This window comes from Oryctolagus cuniculus, chromosome 7, assembly GCF_964237555.1.
Source record: "Oryctolagus cuniculus chromosome 7, mOryCun1.1, whole genome shotgun sequence".
In the NCBI taxonomy this organism is placed as follows: Eukaryota; Metazoa; Chordata; class Mammalia; order Lagomorpha; family Leporidae; genus Oryctolagus; species Oryctolagus cuniculus.
In genome coordinates this window covers 138,525,503-138,543,458 of record NC_091438.1, presented here as the reverse complement: position 1 = coordinate 138,543,458, position 17,956 = coordinate 138,525,503, and the positions used below count along the sequence as shown (strand labels likewise).

The following is a 17,956-nucleotide window of genomic DNA, read 5'->3' as shown; positions in this document are numbered from 1 at the left end:
AGGCACTGTGTGGGGTCTTGGAACTACAACAGAATGTAATGAAAGTGGCTAATTGTGGAGCTTACAGTCTTGTGAAAATGGGATAAATCAAAGAAGTTGCCTCTCCTCTCACCTCTCTCCTCTCTCCTCTCTCCTCTCTCCTCTCTCCTCTCTTCTCTCTCTCTCTCTCTCTCACACACACACACACACACGAAAAATTATGCAGCATGGCTGCACAGTGATCTGAGCAAGTACCGCAGAAAGGGTTGACCAGGATGGGCAGTAGGGATGTCACACGCCTGGGTGAGGAAGCAACCACTGGGTCGTGATGTGAAGAGAGAACTGAGCCAAGGGGCAGAGGAAGCGAGGGTCCCCAAGCTTGCAGATGAGCATCCTCCAAGACCCGGTCAGGCTCCCCATCCCTGTAGCATCCTGGACCCCCTGCTGCTCAGTTTTCTGCCTTCCTCATGATAGAGCAAGGTCCTTGCAGGCCAGAGCTGCCTTGTGAACCACTGCACCTCCAACACTTGGTGTTCCTGTAGACTTTCCATAAACGTGTTGTAAGTGAACAAATAGGTCTAGCATGTTGGCTGGCACACAGCAGGCATTCTGTGTTCGTTTCTTCTGTCCCCTGTTCAGCACCCTCACTGGTCCCATCCTAAACAAAGCTTTTTCCTTCATCCCATTGGATCCTCCCCCGACAACCAACCACCCCCTACCCACTAGAGCACCCTCCAGAAGGACTCCGGGGAGAGGACCCTCCCAGGACACCCTACTGATATGCAAGGCACATTTTTTAATCCAACAGACAAGTCCTTTGAGGGCCTCTGCTGTGACATTTATTTATAAGAAGACAATAAACCTGGCAAACATGTGGGGTTTTACAGCTTCCAAACAGATGTCCGATAGCAGTCAAGTGACATCTGGAACTCACACCAGAGATCTCCAACTGCATCCACCTTGGGATCAAGACAGAATGCGCATTGCCAGTAATTGCGGGGGTGGGGGGTCAAGCTGTGGCACGACCCCTCACTCGAGCCCAGATGTCTGCACTGAGGGTGGCTTCCCAGTGCTTAACTGATGCAGTGGCCACCAGCTCCCTATAAGCCCTACCCTACAGAGGGAGGCCACTGATTACCAGCGACTCCATGGATGATGTCCGTTTGTGTCCTACTGCAAAACTTCATTCCACGTGCAACTGCAAAGCCATGGGGCTGTGTGCCAGCACGGAGAGGCAACCCTAATTGTGCAGGAGCGGAGACATGGGAATTGTTTCAATAATTCATCCAGCCAGGGCTGACACTGCATTCTCTGGAAGGCTCTTTGTTCTTCTCTCGCTAATTTCCAAACTCCTACAGCCTCCCCGGCCTCAGGATGGGCTCCGACTCCAGTTTCCCACCCTGACCCATTATGAGAAGGCTCTGATCAGCTTCCATTGTAAATTTAATTTCGAGCAGCCAGAAGCTGCCTTCTGGCACCCCAGGCTGCTGCTGCATGTGAATAGCTCCAGATGAAATGTGAGATGTTTTCGGGGAGATGGCTCGGAGCTCCTGGTGGAGAAAGGGAATGGCTGGGAGAGGCATGGCGTCTGCACATGGAACCAGCTATGTGCAAGGTGCCCGCTGGCACCGTCTCCTGAGCAAAGCCAGGTGCAGCTGTCGCAGCATAGCCGAGAGGAGCAAACCGAGGCTCAGCTGGGCTGACTCACTTGCCCTCAGGTCACTGGCATAGCAAGAGGCTCAGACCCAAGTCTATCTGGTGCCAAAGGGCCGTAACTCACTATCTGGTGCCTCTGGGCCTCTCAGCCTCGGCACCACTGGCATTTGGAGCCGGGTGATTCTCTGTTGAGAGCAGCCGTCCTGTGCTTTGACAGATGTTCAGCAACATTCCTGGCCTTGACCTGCTAGATGCCAGGAGCACACTTTTTGCTGTGGCAATCAAAATGTCTCCAGACATTGCCAAGTGGCCTGGGAGGAAGCTGGGGTCAGGGTGGGGCAAACTGCCTTCGGTTGAGACCTAAAAAAACATTTATTGAATTGCTTCATCTTTTTGTTTAATGGTGTTTTCTCATTTTTCAACATGTATACAAGCAATCCTTTTGTGTCACAATCCAAAGTAGTTTATGTACCTCATTTGATTTAATCCTCACTGACCAACCTGGGTGGCATATCTTGATATACCTACTTCATAGATAAGGATACTAAGGGTAAGGGTCCAGGCAGTTTGCCAGTGCCACACAGTGAGGGAGGAGCTGGAACTCAGGCTCACATCAATCACTCATAAGACTAGGGCATGTTTCACTGCTGGGCTCTCCCTCAGCAAAAATGTGGTAGAAGGCATGGCTCTCAGGCTCAAGGAACCAGAATCTACCAGGAGGGAAGCTCACTGCCATGGCAAAACCCAGGACAAGGTGGATAAAGCTGATTTTAAAGGGACCTGGGGCCTTGGGTGGGAAGGGGACCCTTCAGCCTTTTGTTGGCGCATATCCATAATACGAAAGGTCAGAGCATGGGGTGGAAGGAGAGAACAGGGAGCTGCATTCAAAAGGCAGCAATGCCACGCACTGCAAGACTTGTGCCCATCAAGCTTCAGACAATAAACACAGCAAGCCCCCAGGTGGGGCAAGTAGAGAGAGACCTGCTGTCTGCCCCTCTCCACACTGTCTGCATTGGGAATGGGGTGGGGGAGAGGATTACCATGGGATCAGCAAGGATATGATGCATAATATGCATACACATTGCATGCATACACATGATACATAACACACATACACATTATGTAGTTACACATGCTGCATTACTCACATGCATGTTACATGATGTCCATGATATAGTATGTGCGCATACCCAATATATGACATGCATATGGACACATGATACATTGCATGCACACACACTACACACAGACACATAACATAGCACATACACAATGGGCACTCCCTCAGCCCAATGCCTTTTTCAGCATCTTTCCTCCACATCAGCCATTCCCCCAATCTAAAAAGTCCAATGGGTAGGCTGGGATGAAGTCAGGACAGGCAGCAAAGCCCCCGAGACAGGTCTAAGTTACTAAGCCCGAAGAACAGGAAAGGACGCAGATGCCAACCGTGTTTACAGACTGCTTAAGGATCTGCAGCAGGGGGGCTCCCCTCCAAGACAACAGCCATGGAAGGTGGGTCCCCCACACCCACTTCATGAAGGAGGCTCAGAGAAGCCAGGCCTTGTATGAGGTCGTGGTGTTCATCAACGCAGAGCCGCAGAGCCCAGTGAGCTGTAGATCCTGGTCTGCACCTGCGGCACCTGAGCATCCCAGGACAACCCTGCGTGCAGGGAGTCCCCTGCTCTATCAGATGAGTGGAGACTGCAATCCATTGCAGGCCCATCTGGTTTGCTTTCTGTTTCCAAGCCAGATACTGCAGGGTCATCCCCCACTCCTTTCTTTCTCTTGTTCCCACTGCAGAGTCCCTATAAATCCACCAACAACTCTCAGGACAACTCCTTCCCAACAGCATCCAAATCCACATCACCTTCTCTGCTCATCGTTCCCATGCAGGCCACCACAGTCGCCAGTCTGGCCCCTATCCCAGAGTATTTCCACATTGCAGCCAGATCATGCTGAATCCTCTGCAGACAGGGTCGGTGCCAGGGCGCAGCAGAAGAGGCCACCACTTACAATCCCAGCACCCCATATCCCAGAGGCGGTTCAAGTCCCAGCTGCTCTGCTTCAGACCCCCTTCCTGCTAATGCAACTGGGAAAGCAGCAGCAGATGATGACTTAAGCAGTTGGGTCCCTGCCACCCTGGCTTCTGGCTTTGGTCTGGACCAGCTCCAGCCATTACAGCCATTTGAGGAATGAACCAGTGGACAGAAATCTTTCTCCCTCTCCTTCTATCACTCTGCCTTTCAAATAAATAGATAAATCTTTTTTTTTTTTTAAAAAAAGGTGTCTACAGAGCACCTACTGTGAACATCATACTGAACAGTGGCTTCCCCCATCCCCATCAGATCAGGATGTCCATACTCATCCCGTCCTTTCAGCATTACACTGGCGCTTCTAGCCAATGCAATCAAGCAAGAAAAGAAATAAAAGGCATCCAGATTGGGAAGGGAGAAACAAAAATGTTTTGATTCACAGATAGCAACAAAACTATTTGAACTCAGCAAGGTCCCGCCTATAAGACCTATGTATGGATATCACTGAATTTCCATGAATTAGCAACAACCTGTCCAAAGATAAACATAAAAATTAAAAACCCAATTTGAGTCACACTGGCATGAGCAAGATTAACAACGTTTATGAGAGGAATTCCCAGTTCAAGATGCAGAGCCAGGATGCCGTGTTAAATGCCCAGGAACTCTCAAGGAAGTTATCTGAGGTCCGAGAAGAGATGGAATACCTGCATTGGTGGCTGGGAAAACCAGACAGCTGCCACTTTCTACCAAAACTGAGGAAGGGGCTGGCGCCATGGCTCAATAGGCTAATCCTCTGCCTTGCGGCGCCGGCACACCAGGTTCTAGTCCTGGTCAGGGCACCGGATTCTGTCCCAGTTGCCCTTCTTCCAGGCCAGCTCTCTGCTATGGCCCAGGAGTGCAGTGGAGGATGGCCCAAGTGCTTGGGCCCTGCACCCCATGGGAGACCAGGAGAAGCACCTGGCTCCTACCTTCGGATCAGCGTGGTGTGCCGGCCGCAGCGCGCCAGCTGCGGCGGCCATTTGGTAGGGGGGTGAACCAATGGCAAAGGAAGACCTTTCTCTCTGTCTCTCTCTCTCACTGTCCACTCTGCCTGTCAAAAAAAAAAAAAAAAAAAAAAAAACAACTGAGGAAGGTTTCCAAGATGCAGAGCCAACCAGACCTGATTAGGGAAAAGGTTAGCCAGGCGGGATGTTGACAGAGAGGAACAGCTTAAAATGTGCTCTAAAGAAGGAAATTTTTACCAGGAGTAGAACAAAAATCAGAGAGGAAGCAAAGCAAACATGCATTTGTAGACAGAAAAAGAAGTGACAGTAAAGAGGCTTAAAAACAGAAAGCACTGGAGCCAGTGTTGTGGCACAGCAGGTTGAGCTGCTGACTGTAATACCAGAATCCCACACCTCCAAGCTCCTGCTCAAGTCCAGCTACTCAGCTTCCTATCCAGCTCCCTGATGATGTCTTTTTTTGGACAGGCAGAGACGACAGTGAGAGAGAGAGACAGAGAGAAAGGTCTTCCTTTGCCGTTGGTTCACCCTCCAATGGCCGCCGCGGCCGGTGCGCTGTGGCCAGCGCACCGCGCTGATCCGATGGCAGGAGCCACGTACTTATCCTGGTCTCCCGTGGGGTGCAGGGCCCAAGGACTTGGGCCATCCTCCACTGCACTCCCGGGCCACAGCGGAGAGCTGGCCTGGAAGAGGGGCAACCGGGACAGAATCTGGCACCCCGACCGGGACTAGAACCCTAGAACCCGGTGTGCCGGCGCCGCAAGGCGGAGGATTAGCCTAGTGAGCCACGGCGCCGGCCCCTGATAATGTCTTGAAAGGCAGCAGATGGGGGCCGGTGCTATGGTGTAGTGGAAAAAGCCACTGCTGTAGTGTCAACTTCCCACATTGGTGCCAGTTTGAGTCCCAGCTGCTCCACTTCCCATCCAGCTCCCTGATGATGTCTCAAAAGGCAGCAGATGACCCAAGTGCTTGGGTCCCTGTCACCAATATGGGAGTCCAGGATAGAGTTCCTGGCTCCTGGCTTCTGCCTAGCCCAGACCTCACTTGTGGCCATTTGGGAAGTGAAACCACATATGGAAGATATCTCTCTCTCTCTCTCTCTCTCTCTCTCTCTCTCTCTCTTCCTCTCCCACTCCCTTTCTCTCCCTCTCTCTGTCACCCTGGCTTTCAAAAGAATAAATAAATCAATCTTAAAAAGAAATAGAAAGCATTAAATACCAAAGAGGAGCAGACATACTAGTTATCACCAAAAAATGAGAGTGGACTAAACTCTCTTATTAAAGAATACAGACCACCAGGACTTAATAAAAATAACCAAGGAAATGCTTTACTAAGAAATCCCCCTAAAATGATTACATAGATACAATCATGTAGATGTATCAAAAATGAGGGACTAACAAAGACGGACCCAATAAATGCAGACCTAAAAAGAGAAGACAGTGGCAATATTGGTGCCAAAGCAGAATTTAAGGGCCCCTAAAAATGTGGGAGATAAAAATAATTTATATTAGAAAAGCATAACATTCCTTTTGAACATTTAATGTTTAAAAATGTTGAAGAATATTGCATGCTGAAGCATACAGCAACAAATACACAAAATTAAAACAGAAATAAAAGGAGAACTAGCAAAAGCCACAGTGAAAATGTGAGACCAAAACACTCTTTCTTGAAAAATATTAATTAGGCAATAAATAAGAAATTAGAAAAAATTCACTTATATGAATAATGGGATTTTTTCACCCTTCGATGACAGAATATCTGTTCTTTTCAAATACTCATAGAACGTTTATAAAAATTGATCTCATGCAGAGGGAAAATGTCAACAAATTCTCTATAGCAGAAATCATAATCTGATCATAATGCAATAAAATGGGATAATAATTTCTTAAGTACAAACAAATATTATTTGAAATTTTGAGGAAAAAGCCCTAGAGCCAAAGAAAGAACAAAACTGCAATTAGGAACTCTCTCTAAACTAACAACTACCCATCAAAATTTATGGGAAATGGTCAAAGTTGTACTTAGGGGAAAATGTCTCTTAATGTTTTTATTATCAAACAAGAAATAATGGAACTGATTCAATTCACAAAATCAGCAAAAGAGCAACATCAACCTAAGGTAAGTGGGGGGAAAAAGAATGGATACAGATAAAAGCAGAAATCAATAGGTTAGATAACAGAGAAAGAATAAAATTGATAGCCCTCGCATTGGAACCTTAAAAAGACCAATAAAACAGGCAAACTTCTGGCAGGACTCAACAAGTAAAAAAAAAAAAAAAAAAAGAGAGAGAGAGTGCAAATGCACCAGGGCAGATGCCAGAAGTGGGACGTAGTACCCCTACTGCGGGGATCGGAAGATGGAGTGGGAAAGTTACAGAGTCCTAGGCTAACACACTTGAAAACCTCAAGACAAGACGTGATTTCCTAGACAAACACACAGAAGAAAACCTGGCAGCAATGAAGAAGCACTTGGGACACCTACCTCCCATAACTGAGACACTCATTTCCTATAACTGAGACACCCACCTCCCATAACTGAGACGCCTGCCTCCCATAACTGAGACGCCCGCCTCCCATAACTGAGATGCCCATCTCCCATAACTGAGACGCCCACCTCCCATAACTGAGACGCCCACCTCCCATAACTGAGTGTCTTGATTTGAGTCCCTGCTCTGCTTCTGAATCCAGCTTCCTGCTAATTTGTACCCTGGGATGCAGTAATGGCGGCTCCAGGACTTGAGTCCCTGCCACTCACATGGGAGACACAGATTGAGTTTGGGCTCCTTGTTTCAGCCTGGCCAATCCCCAGCTGTTATGGGCATTTGAAGAAAACCTGTGTATACTAACAATCTTGGAAGAACATGAAAACAGTTCACAAAGACTCAAGGTCCCCACCAAACACATCCTTGGGGCCCCTCTTCCATACCTACTTCAATACCTCCGAGGACATCACGTTCCAATGTCACCAGATGGCCTCTGGGGTCAGTTCCCTTTCTAGTGTGAGCGAGCTTCTCTGGTTCCATGTGTGCTAAGAGGCATGAGATCCTTCCAGCCCTTCCCCGGGCTGAGGCTGCAGCCCTTGGCTACTTGTGAAATGAGCAGACCAGGAAGACAGAGACGAGGAGCCCAAGCAGGGGCACCCAACCGAAGGCACCACACCCAGTGCCGCCTCCTCCCACAGGGCTGGAGGCCAGACTGCTGTGCTGCAGCTGGGAACCCATCAGGTTCCTGTGTGCCTCCTAGGATGACTGGCGGCTGCCCTGGCCAGGACCACTTATTTCCCTAGATAATGGAAAGCCCAGCCCTCCATGCCTTGGAACATGGGCCAAAGCAGCTCCCACTCTGGTGAGTCTTCTTTCCCTCAGAATCCAAAAAAACCAAGCATCAGAAACACAGGCTCGACCACACCCTGTAGGTCCCAGCCTGGAGATCCAGGGAAGCCTGAAGAACGCCAGGGCACAGAATTGTAAATCTGGCTGCCTGCGGCCACACCTCAGCCAAGTGCCTGGCTGGCCCCACCCAACTTTTACTAGACATTCACCCAAAGTCTTTGCAGGTGCCCCAAGGGTGGTGTCACCTGAGCTTCAAAGTCTGAAGGCCAGGACCAGCTCCCCTGGAACTCACCCAATCTCACGGCTTTTAAGCACCACGTGGTCCCAGTATCCCAAGTTTACGTCTCCAGCTCCATGTCCTTGAATGCTAAACTCACATCCTCAGTGCATGTTCACAGCTCCGTCTGGGTATCCACGAGGCACCTCACACTGTAGACTGCAAAACTAAAGCCTTCACTTCCTCCCCCCCACCCACCCACAACCACTCCTCTTGCAAAAGCAGCCCTCCCTCGGTATCCGCAGGGGATCAGTGCCAGGACCCCCCAGTGGGCACCAACGTCCACTGATGCTCAAGTCCCCCATCTACAGAGGTGCTGCATTTGCATGCAAGCCTTCTCACGGGCAGCATGCCCCGGGGCCTGCAGACCTGTCCCTGGCTTCAGCTGTGTTTGTCGAAACAGAGCGGGGACTCCCCCTCTTCCAGCATCCACCACCCCACAGTCTCCTCTGCATTCACAACCTCCAGGGCCACTTCCCAGCCATCTTCTGCTTCCAGGACCAGCCAATACTTTTGTGTGTTTTTCCCTGTTTCCATCCAAACATGGGCTCCCACGTTGGCCAAAATTATTCCTCCGGGGAAAAGGCTGCTGTCCAGCACCTGGTCCATTTGCATCCTCAGGCCTCCTACACCTTCCTCTCTCTGGGCTTCTATTTCCACCCAACCACAAGGGTGGGAAGGGTCAGGCTGCTTCTTCTGCTCACTGGCTGAGAAGCACAAAGCTGCCCAGCACCTCTTTCACATGCAAAACCTACACCTGGGGTCATGCCCTCTTCCAGGCCACCCAGGAGCCTACTCTAGACACCCAGGATGAGTCCCAGATGCCACAGGAGCCACCTTGGCCCTGGAGAAGCTGAGCCAGGCCATTGGATTGCCATGCCTTCAGTTCTGCCCTCACCAGCCCCCATATCTGTGATGTCCTGGGAAGCCACTTCCCAGAAGATAAGGAAGTGAGATTCGTCAAGCAGATAGGCGATCACGTACCAACCCCAGCATCTCTCAGAAAAGCTCCCCCTCCAGGATGCCTAGGCGCTTCACCCTCAGAGCCTAGAGGCGCCTCAGCAGCTCCTGTATAATGGCTTCTCCACAGGCCTCCCTTTCCAGCCATTTTGCAGCTTTGTAACCACCCCAGAGCCAATGGACCAAACGGAAATACGGCTTTTTGCAGGAAAAAAAAAATAGCAACCTACATACATCCTCCCATACCCTTTAAACCATCTCTGGATAACTTATCATACCTAATGCAAGGGAAGAGCTATGCAAAAATAGTCAGTACACTGTGTGGCTATTGTTTAGGGAACAATGATGGAAAACAGCAAGCACAGAGGCATTTTTTTTTTCTCCTGACATTTTTGCCACAGCTCCCATGGATTCAGAGGGCTGTGGGCCTCGAAGCCGTCCCCATGTCAGGAGACAGCTACCTCTTGCTGCCACGCATGCTGGCCAAAAAGAATGGAATCATCCTAGCCCTTCTTCTGAGTCTCATACCTCATCCCCAATCCAGCAGCAAATCCTGTCCACGCTGGGTTTGGAAGAGGGCCCAGCCTGACCGTTCCTCCCCATCACAGCAGCCTCTGGCTGACCAGCTCCTGCCTCACCCCTGTCACTCTGCTCTCCCCATGGCAGTCAAAGGTAGATCAAAGAATGGGTCTCCCTGGCTCAAAGCCCTCCAAAGATTTCCTGGTTCCTTGGACACCAAGTCCTGACATGGCCTAGGGGTTGCAGCTTTCCCAGACTTCATTGCCTGCAGAGGACAGGTAGAGGGGAGAGAAAAGAGACATGGCCTAGGAACCCTGGGCTCCTATAAACATGGGGTGACCCTGCTCCAGGAACTGGGAAGCAGAGAGCACCAGTGCTTCTTAAACAAAGCCTTGAGGTTAAGCACCAGGCAGGGGATGCTCAGAGTGTACCAGATCTTCAGAAGCAATTAGCACTGGGACTCCCTGGAGCTTGGCCACACCATTAACCCTTTGGCTTCCTGAGGCACCCAGAAGCCTGGGCGGAGGGGACAGGGACAGGAACAAGGCTTGTGTGGGCGGATGCAGGCCTCAGAGTCATCAAAACCCAAGGAGCTATGATATTGTGGCCTTCACTCTTTGCCCCATAACCCAGAAACGTGAAGCAAGCCTTCCTGTCTTCTTCCTCACATGTGGACACTCCCCCTTGGGGGACACTCCGGGGTACAGGTTTGGGAGCATGGGAACTTCCCCAAACTCCAGATTCTACAGCCATGGTGAAAGGCCACCCAAGTGCCAGGCAAATCCCAGCAGAGTAAAGACAGTTTAAAATCCACGTTGCAAGGCATATGCGTTCTGATCACCACCATCCTTCAACCTCTGATCTGCTGGGTTCAAGGAGAAAAATGACTATGGCTGCATGTGCAAATACACACCAACAGACAGACACATGTACACACCCCGGCATGCAGGATCAATAGAAAGACATGAGTATGGTGGAATGAGAAGGCCATGCCAAGATGGCCGCTGGCAAGTGAGCATCAGTTACTCAGGAATGGCTTTGAAACCCATCTGATGGCCGGCGCCGCGGCTCACTAGGCTAATCCTCTGCCTTGCGGCGCCGGCACACCGGGTTCTAGTCCCGGTCAGGGCACCAGATTCTGTACCGGTTGCCCCTCTTCCAGGCCAGCTCTCTGCTGTGGCCCGGGAGTGCAGTGGAGGTTGGCCCAAGTGCTTGGGCCCTGCACCCCATGGGAGACCAGGAGAAGCACCTGGCTCCTGCCTTTGGATCAGCGCAGTGCGCCCGCCGCAGCGCGCCGGCCGCGGCGGCCATTGGAGGGTGAACCAACAGCAAAAGGAAGACCTTTCTCTCTCTCTCTCTCTCTCTCTCTCTCTCTCTCTCCCCCTGTCCACTCTGCCTGTAAAAAAAAAAAAAAAAAAAAAAAAAAAAAAAAAAAAAAAACCGGAGCCTGCCTGGCAACAGGCTGTGATTGGATGGCTTCTGATACCGCCTGGCAACAGGTTATGATCCGTTGGGGCATAGACCGCCCCTTGACCAGATTGACTGGTCTTGACTATATAAGCTGTTGTACCAACTGAAATAAATGAGTCTGCGGGCTGCTCACCTCTGGCCCACTTTTACCCGACTCCTGGGGTCTGTGTGGTGACTCTGTGCCTCTTGCCCCCACCACGCTCCTCCTCTCAGAACAAGTCAACCTCAACATCTGGCGCGCCAACGTGACTGAGAAAGAGATAGCATGTGGGACTCAGCAAGGTCCCCCCTGGATTTCGGCAAGTAGGCCCCTCGGTGTTTTGTGTGCTGTTCGGTTCTGTGAGGATGAGCACAGAACCCCCTCCTACGCCCCTTTCCTTGTCCTTGTCCTCGGTCTAAGTGACCCCAGGTTAGGCACACACCGCCCAGAAGCATACACCGCTTCTTGGCTCTTCCTTTTACTTTCAGTTCACCTGGCGAATTCACATAAGGGACTGATCATCCTAGAATTCAGAACCAAGTCATCTTCCCTCACTCAAGAGAGGTGACGCTCCGGAGACACCGTGTGGGCATATGGCCTTGACCTAACTAATCAAGGAAGTGCCCCACTAAGCAGAGGACATACGTACGATCTGATGCACCATTGTCTGTTTGTCTAACGTAGGGAACCCCCGGCAGAATGCCATTAGCTGCTGAGGTGCTAGGAATTTGTTTTGTTATGGCAGCAGTACTGTGGGTATCTTTCCTTTGGCTAGAGTTGGTGTGGCGCACCGCTCTTAAACACTCAAACATGGGAAAAACACCCCCCTCTCAGAATCCCACGCAGATTACCAAACACAGTGAATCTGTGAGTGATAAGAGCCTGTCACTCCAGGTGTCTGCCTCACAGACAACAGTTGATGACTTAGGGAGAGAGACCTCCAACAGTGAAAATGACAATGTAGCAAACAAGGTAGCAAACAAGGCAGCAAACAATGTAGCAATGCCTAGTCAACCATCCCCCACATACCCGAGGGATGAACTTAGAGGACCTCCAGACAATAACTCATGTGAGGTCATTCCATCTGCACCCAGTGAGGATCCCCACATTTGTGGCAGCCCCCAGGCACCCCAGGCTCTCAGGGCAGCCGCTAGACCCCATCCCACCTGCATGTTTGCCGTTAATATAGGAGTGGACACAGAATTCAGGCCCTGGATTCCAACGCCCTTAGAAAGGCTTCTGCTAACCAAGGGTTGAGGATATGCTTGTGTCTTTCCAGAGAATGCAGGACAGCCCATTTGGGTACCAGCCAGAAACGTCAAGCCTGCAACTGACAGCCAACCAGAACCAGCTGAACAAGAGTGAGAGTCTGCCTTGTTAGCAGATGCACCTGCCCTATCATCCTACCCTGAGAATCTACCCATAGCCACATCCACAACTGTTTTATACTCCACTAGCTTTGGTCAGCCACTCGAACGGCCCACAGCCTGCGTGTGGTCATGCCATTCCTGATTACCACTGTTCCTCATTCCTACCCCCATCTGAGCAAGCACTCCTGTGGTCTCCTGTTTTGAGCTCTGGTTAGTCAACGACGGGTAAGATCCCCTGGGGGACAACCTAAGACAGGCATAGCTGCGTACAGAGACCACAAGGAAATGGGGTCAACAATGGTATGGCCAAGAATTATGCCTCCCATTGCTCAAAAATAAATGAAAAGGGGGAAACATGGTGGAATGAGAAGGCCATGCCAAGATGGTCGCTGGCAAGCGAGCATCAGTTACTCAGGAATGGCTTTGAAACCTACCTGGCAACGGAGCCTGCCTGGCAACAGGCTATGATGGGATGGCTTCGGATACTGCCTGGCAACAGGCTATGATTGGTTAGGGCATAGACCGCCCCTTGACCAGATTGGCAGCCTTGGCTATATAAGCTGTTATACCAACTGAAATAAATTATCTGCGGGCTGCTCGCTTCTGGCTCGCTTTCACCTGACTCCCAGGGTCTGTGTGGTGACTCCGGACCTCTTGCCTCCACCACGCTCCTCCTCTCAGAACGAATCCACCACAACACACAAGCATTTCCATATGGAGGTTTTCCATCTAGTTCCCCCAAATGCCCTACTCATCAATCCTACTTATTAGATACTTATGCACATCAAAAGGAATGGGGAAATTAAAAGAAGGTGGTCTTCTCGGGGACCATAAACCTTCCTCCCAAGCAAGCTTCTCTTCTCGGGGCCCCGGGTGTGCACTAGGGAGGGGGTACCTTGTCCGCAGGTTCTCCGGCTGGGGCGGGCCATCAAACACTGACAGAACATCGAAGTCCTCTTCCAGGGCAAAGGACTGGAACACGAGCTGGATCCTGTGCTGGGCCTGTGCGGTGATGGTCCATGTGCAGTTGGCATAGTTGGGGTAGCCATACGGGAATCCTGGGCTCTCCACCGTCCCGTTGGGACCTTGCAGCTGGAACGTGCAGTTCTGGCCTGGGAGAGAGAAAGGGCGGACTTCAGTGTAGGCCACAAGAACTCCTAGAAGCTTACAGAAGGATGGGAGCACCGTGTTAGGGACTCATTAACCCAAGTTCCACCTGCTCCCCTGGGGTCAGCCCTCGTAGAGGCTCAGCGACTGTGAACTCAAAGGCAACCCAAACCAGGCTGAACGTGGACTTCCCCTTTGTGGCATGAAATGCCAGAATGAGCGTTTCAAACTCCCTGCAGCCCCCTGCTTCCCACCATGGTCCCTCCCTCCACTCTCCAAGTACAGGGATCCCCATGTGTTCCTAGTTCCAAGCCCTCGCAGCTGGCCCCATGCTGTCTCCAGCCTCCCACAGAGGAACCGCCCCTTCCACACTCCAGACTCCCTTACTAAGAAACCAGCTCCCTACTCTACTCCCCCCCTGCCTCCAGTCTCTGCCCTGTCCTCTGCTTCACAGCCAAATGTGCTGCGAACACAAGCTGTCCACACTTTGTCTCCATCCCCTTACTTTCCAGGAGCTCTCCCACCATCAGCTCTGCCACGGGTCCTGCGGATCAACCACAGGTCTGGGAAGGCCACCAAAGGGATGTGTTTGTCTTGGTGTTAACTGACCACCTGCCCACTGCCTTCGATGATGAGGCTCCCACACCCCAGAAATGCCCCAGCCACAGCACCCCAGGCCTCACTGCACTGTATCCCCCGTAGTAGCCACAGCACCCCAGGCCTCACTGCACTGTATCCCCCGGAGTAGCCACAGCACCCCAGGGCTCACTGCGCTCTATCCCCCAGAGTAGCCACAGCACCCCAGGCCTCACTGCGCTCTATCCCCCAGAGTAGCCACAGCACCCCAGGCCTCACTGCACTCTATCTCCCGGAGTAGGGGTAGGGGTAGGGGTGTGGAACCATGCTCACAGGAGATTCTGGGAGACAGGTGTGTATGGAGGAGGAGAGGAGCCTGCAATGCAGCTGATGTCTGGGAACCACCCTCTGAGCAACCACACCCTCACACTCTCCTTCCTTCCCTTTGCTCTTCTTCTGTCTCCTCTTCTGGCTTGGGGTCAGTGTCTCCCCACCCTCTCCCTGTGTGCCCTGATGACCTGCAATGGCAAAGGCCAGGTCCAGCCTCTCCTTGGGACTCACAGGCTCCCGATGTCCTCCACCTACTGTGCCCCTTCCGCTGTTCCCTCTCTCCACCTCTGTGTCTGAGTGAGGCCCAGATAGATGCTGACAAGACACCTCTGTCACATCCCCACCACACACACACACACACACACACACACACTCCAAGCTCTTTCTGGCCTTTGCAAACCCATTCTTCACACTTCAGCTAGGTGTATCCTTGCAAGACTGAAATCTTATCAGATCACCCCACCTCCCATCTCCCTCAAACCCTCAATGGCTCCTCATTGACCTTCAATAAAGAGTGGGGGGGAAGTAAGGTCTACAAGGGACTCTGCACTTTCCAGCAAAACCCTGCTGTCATCAGTCCTACACCTCAACACCTCTTGGTTCTCTCTGCCTAAAACCCTTGTCCTTCCTGTCCCTCAGACCCACACCAGTCACCTCTTGGACTGGGCCAAGCCCTCTGCCATGCGCTGTTGCAACCCCAGACCTCTTGCTGGTAGCACTTAGTACAGAAGCAACTTGAAGAGTTCTTCACAGTTGTTTCAGGGGTGTCTTTTCACAGCGTTATCTCCTGGAGCACAGAGACCATGGTGAGTCCCCCCAAGTTTAAACCCAAGCCCCAAGCTCTGTACCAGGCACAGGGCAAGTTCTCAATAATCTAGTTCCTGTATTTATCTGATCTTTGTTCAGACACGCTTCTGGCCACTTTGCCTATGTTGCCTGGTTTTATCCTCACAACAGCCCTGCTGACACCATCAATCTCATTTCTGTTTCATAGACAAAGCATGAAGGTGAAGAGAAACTAAGGAACGAGGTCCAAGGCACCATCACTCAGAGGTGGAATTTAAACAGGCACAGTCCATTTTGGACCCATTCTCTTCCCCCACGATGCTGAGAAATGGACTTGACACTAATGTTTGAAAAAGCCACTGTAGGGATTAACTAACAAAAGACAGTTAAGCCCGGAAATGATTTTAATATTAAGAAATCTCTTAACAAAGTATCCCCTTAAAGGAGAAAAAAAAAGTTAAAATCTTTCGAATTGCTAAATAAGTATTTAATAAAATTAGCCATGCAATGCTGATTAAAATAAGCATTCAGTGCTAGAGAAAAAGAATATTCCCTAGTCATAATAAAGCATAGATTTAGGACAATATCCAACATCGTCCTTTTGGCAAAAAAACCTGATTAAGATCAAAACCAAGACAGAGAGGCCCCATCACCTCTGAGATTCCAAGTCTTACTGCAAAGGCTAGACCCTATGACACAGAAAAAAGAAGTGAGAAAGTAGGAAACAAAAATATGATTTGCAGATGATATATTAATGTATCTAGTAAACCCAGGAGAATCCATTATAAAGCTATTAGCACTAATAAGAAATTTCAGCCAAGTAGTCAAATGTAAAATAATTTACAAAAACCAGTAACATTCCTGTGTGCCTATAACAGATAAAACATAAAAGAAAAAAGTCTTGTTTACAGTCACTACAAAATGCACATAACACACAGAAGTAAACTTATTAAGAAATCTGCAGGCATTACATGAAGATGAATTTTACAGGGGGATTAAGAATTCTGAATAACTGGATAGACACAGCACCATCTTGAGCAGGAAGACTAACTACCGGAAGGTTAATTTATAATATTAACCTCTTGGAAAGTCATTGAAAAGTTAATTTATAAGTTTAATGCAATTCTGATCAGAAGCCCAATGAACCTGTTTTAAAGTTGGTAAAATGATACCTAAGTTGAACTGGAGAAATAGATTAGCTCAGACAATGCATTCAAAAGGAAAAAGCAGTGAAGTGAATAGTCTCCTCCTACGAGACACAAATGACACCCACGAAAACAGCGTGGGAGAGGCCTGGGAGTTGGCAGGTATTGCAATGGCCTTATTTCACTAAAAATTAAAACATACATAAGGGAACATTTTTTAAAAAATCAATGAGAGAAGAAAAAAGATTTTTACAGGTCAACTAATTAACTGTGTGGGAAAGAAATTAAGTTATCGTCTCAACTCACACCACAGGCTAAAATAAATTCCAAATGCAGTCAAGAGTTGAATGTTAAAAAAATCAAGACATAAAACAATTAGAAGAAAATATAGGTAAGCAAGTATCTATGACTTTGTGAATATAAAGCCTATGGGAGATACTACAAGACTGATGGTTTTTAAATAAAAACCATATGTACACCAAAATTACAAACAAAATCAAAATGCATACAAAAATGTTACAAAAGTAATGGCTTCTATATAGAAAGGGCTATTACTCCACAGTGGCACAGGCGCCAGGTCTACTGGGTTCACATCCCTACAAACTTGCCTGGTGGCACTACTGCATCACGTCACCCAACAATTCAGTCCTCTCAGACACTATGGTAAGGCGTGGGGCTCGGATCATAGACCAGCCTTAAGTAAACACATCCTGGGGGCAGTGTTGTGCTAAAGGGGTACACACAGACGTTCTGGGGCTACATCTCAATGGCCACCTTCGTTCACATTCTGGACAGTCATAGACCCCAACATTGCCACCATCCCCAGCTTCCCAGATTCTGGCCTCTGCTATCTGGGATTGTGATTCACAGTCTGGTCATGAACAGTACCTCTCGCTCTACAGAGAGAAGTGAAGGGGTCTCAGAAGAGAGCCCCAGGGAAGATTTTTCACTAAACAGACAGGAAAGGTGAGAGAGTAAGGAGCAGGAGGCCAGGCCCAGTGGTGGGAGGAGACCCAGAAAACAGTGCACACAAGAGAAGCTGACACAAGAGAGAGCCTCAGATAGGGGTCGTAGATGAGGTCACTCGGTGTAGTGTCTAACTGTTCTCTCTTGAAGCAAGAAGGTGGAGAACGAGAGCTTCGTCCTGGCCTGGCCACATCCCCAGCATCTAGAATTCAATAAGTATTTGCTGAGCGGACACATCAATTTGAGCATGGGCAGGTGGGGAGGGGCAAGGGAGATGCAGGCTTGGCTGGTGAGAAGGTGGAAGGCCGCTGTGGTTTGCACAGTAATAACGCACATCTGACACATTGCAGACAACATAGAAAAGACAGGCAAGATTTAGAGAGAGGATGCTGTGTTCATCTCCCTTTGCTTCCAGAGGCAACGGCTGTTAATATTTTCATTTATTTTTTCTTGATTTTTCCATGCGCATT

At 49.9% G+C, this 17,956-nt stretch overlaps 1 protein-coding gene across 9 annotated transcripts in view; it reads right to left on the bottom strand.

The window, feature by feature from the left end:
* CSMD2 (CUB and Sushi multiple domains 2) overlaps nt 1-17,956 on the bottom strand; it is a 618,865-nt gene that overhangs the window by 543,833 nt on the left and 57,076 nt on the right. For all 9 annotated transcript variants that reach the window (XM_051832045.2, XM_051832046.2, XM_051832047.2 and 6 more), the window contains exon 2: nt 13,472-13,688. In XM_051832045.2, coding sequence (XP_051688005.2) covers nt 13,472-13,688 — 217 coding nt within the window. The remainder of the gene's footprint in view (nt 1-13,471; nt 13,689-17,956) is intronic.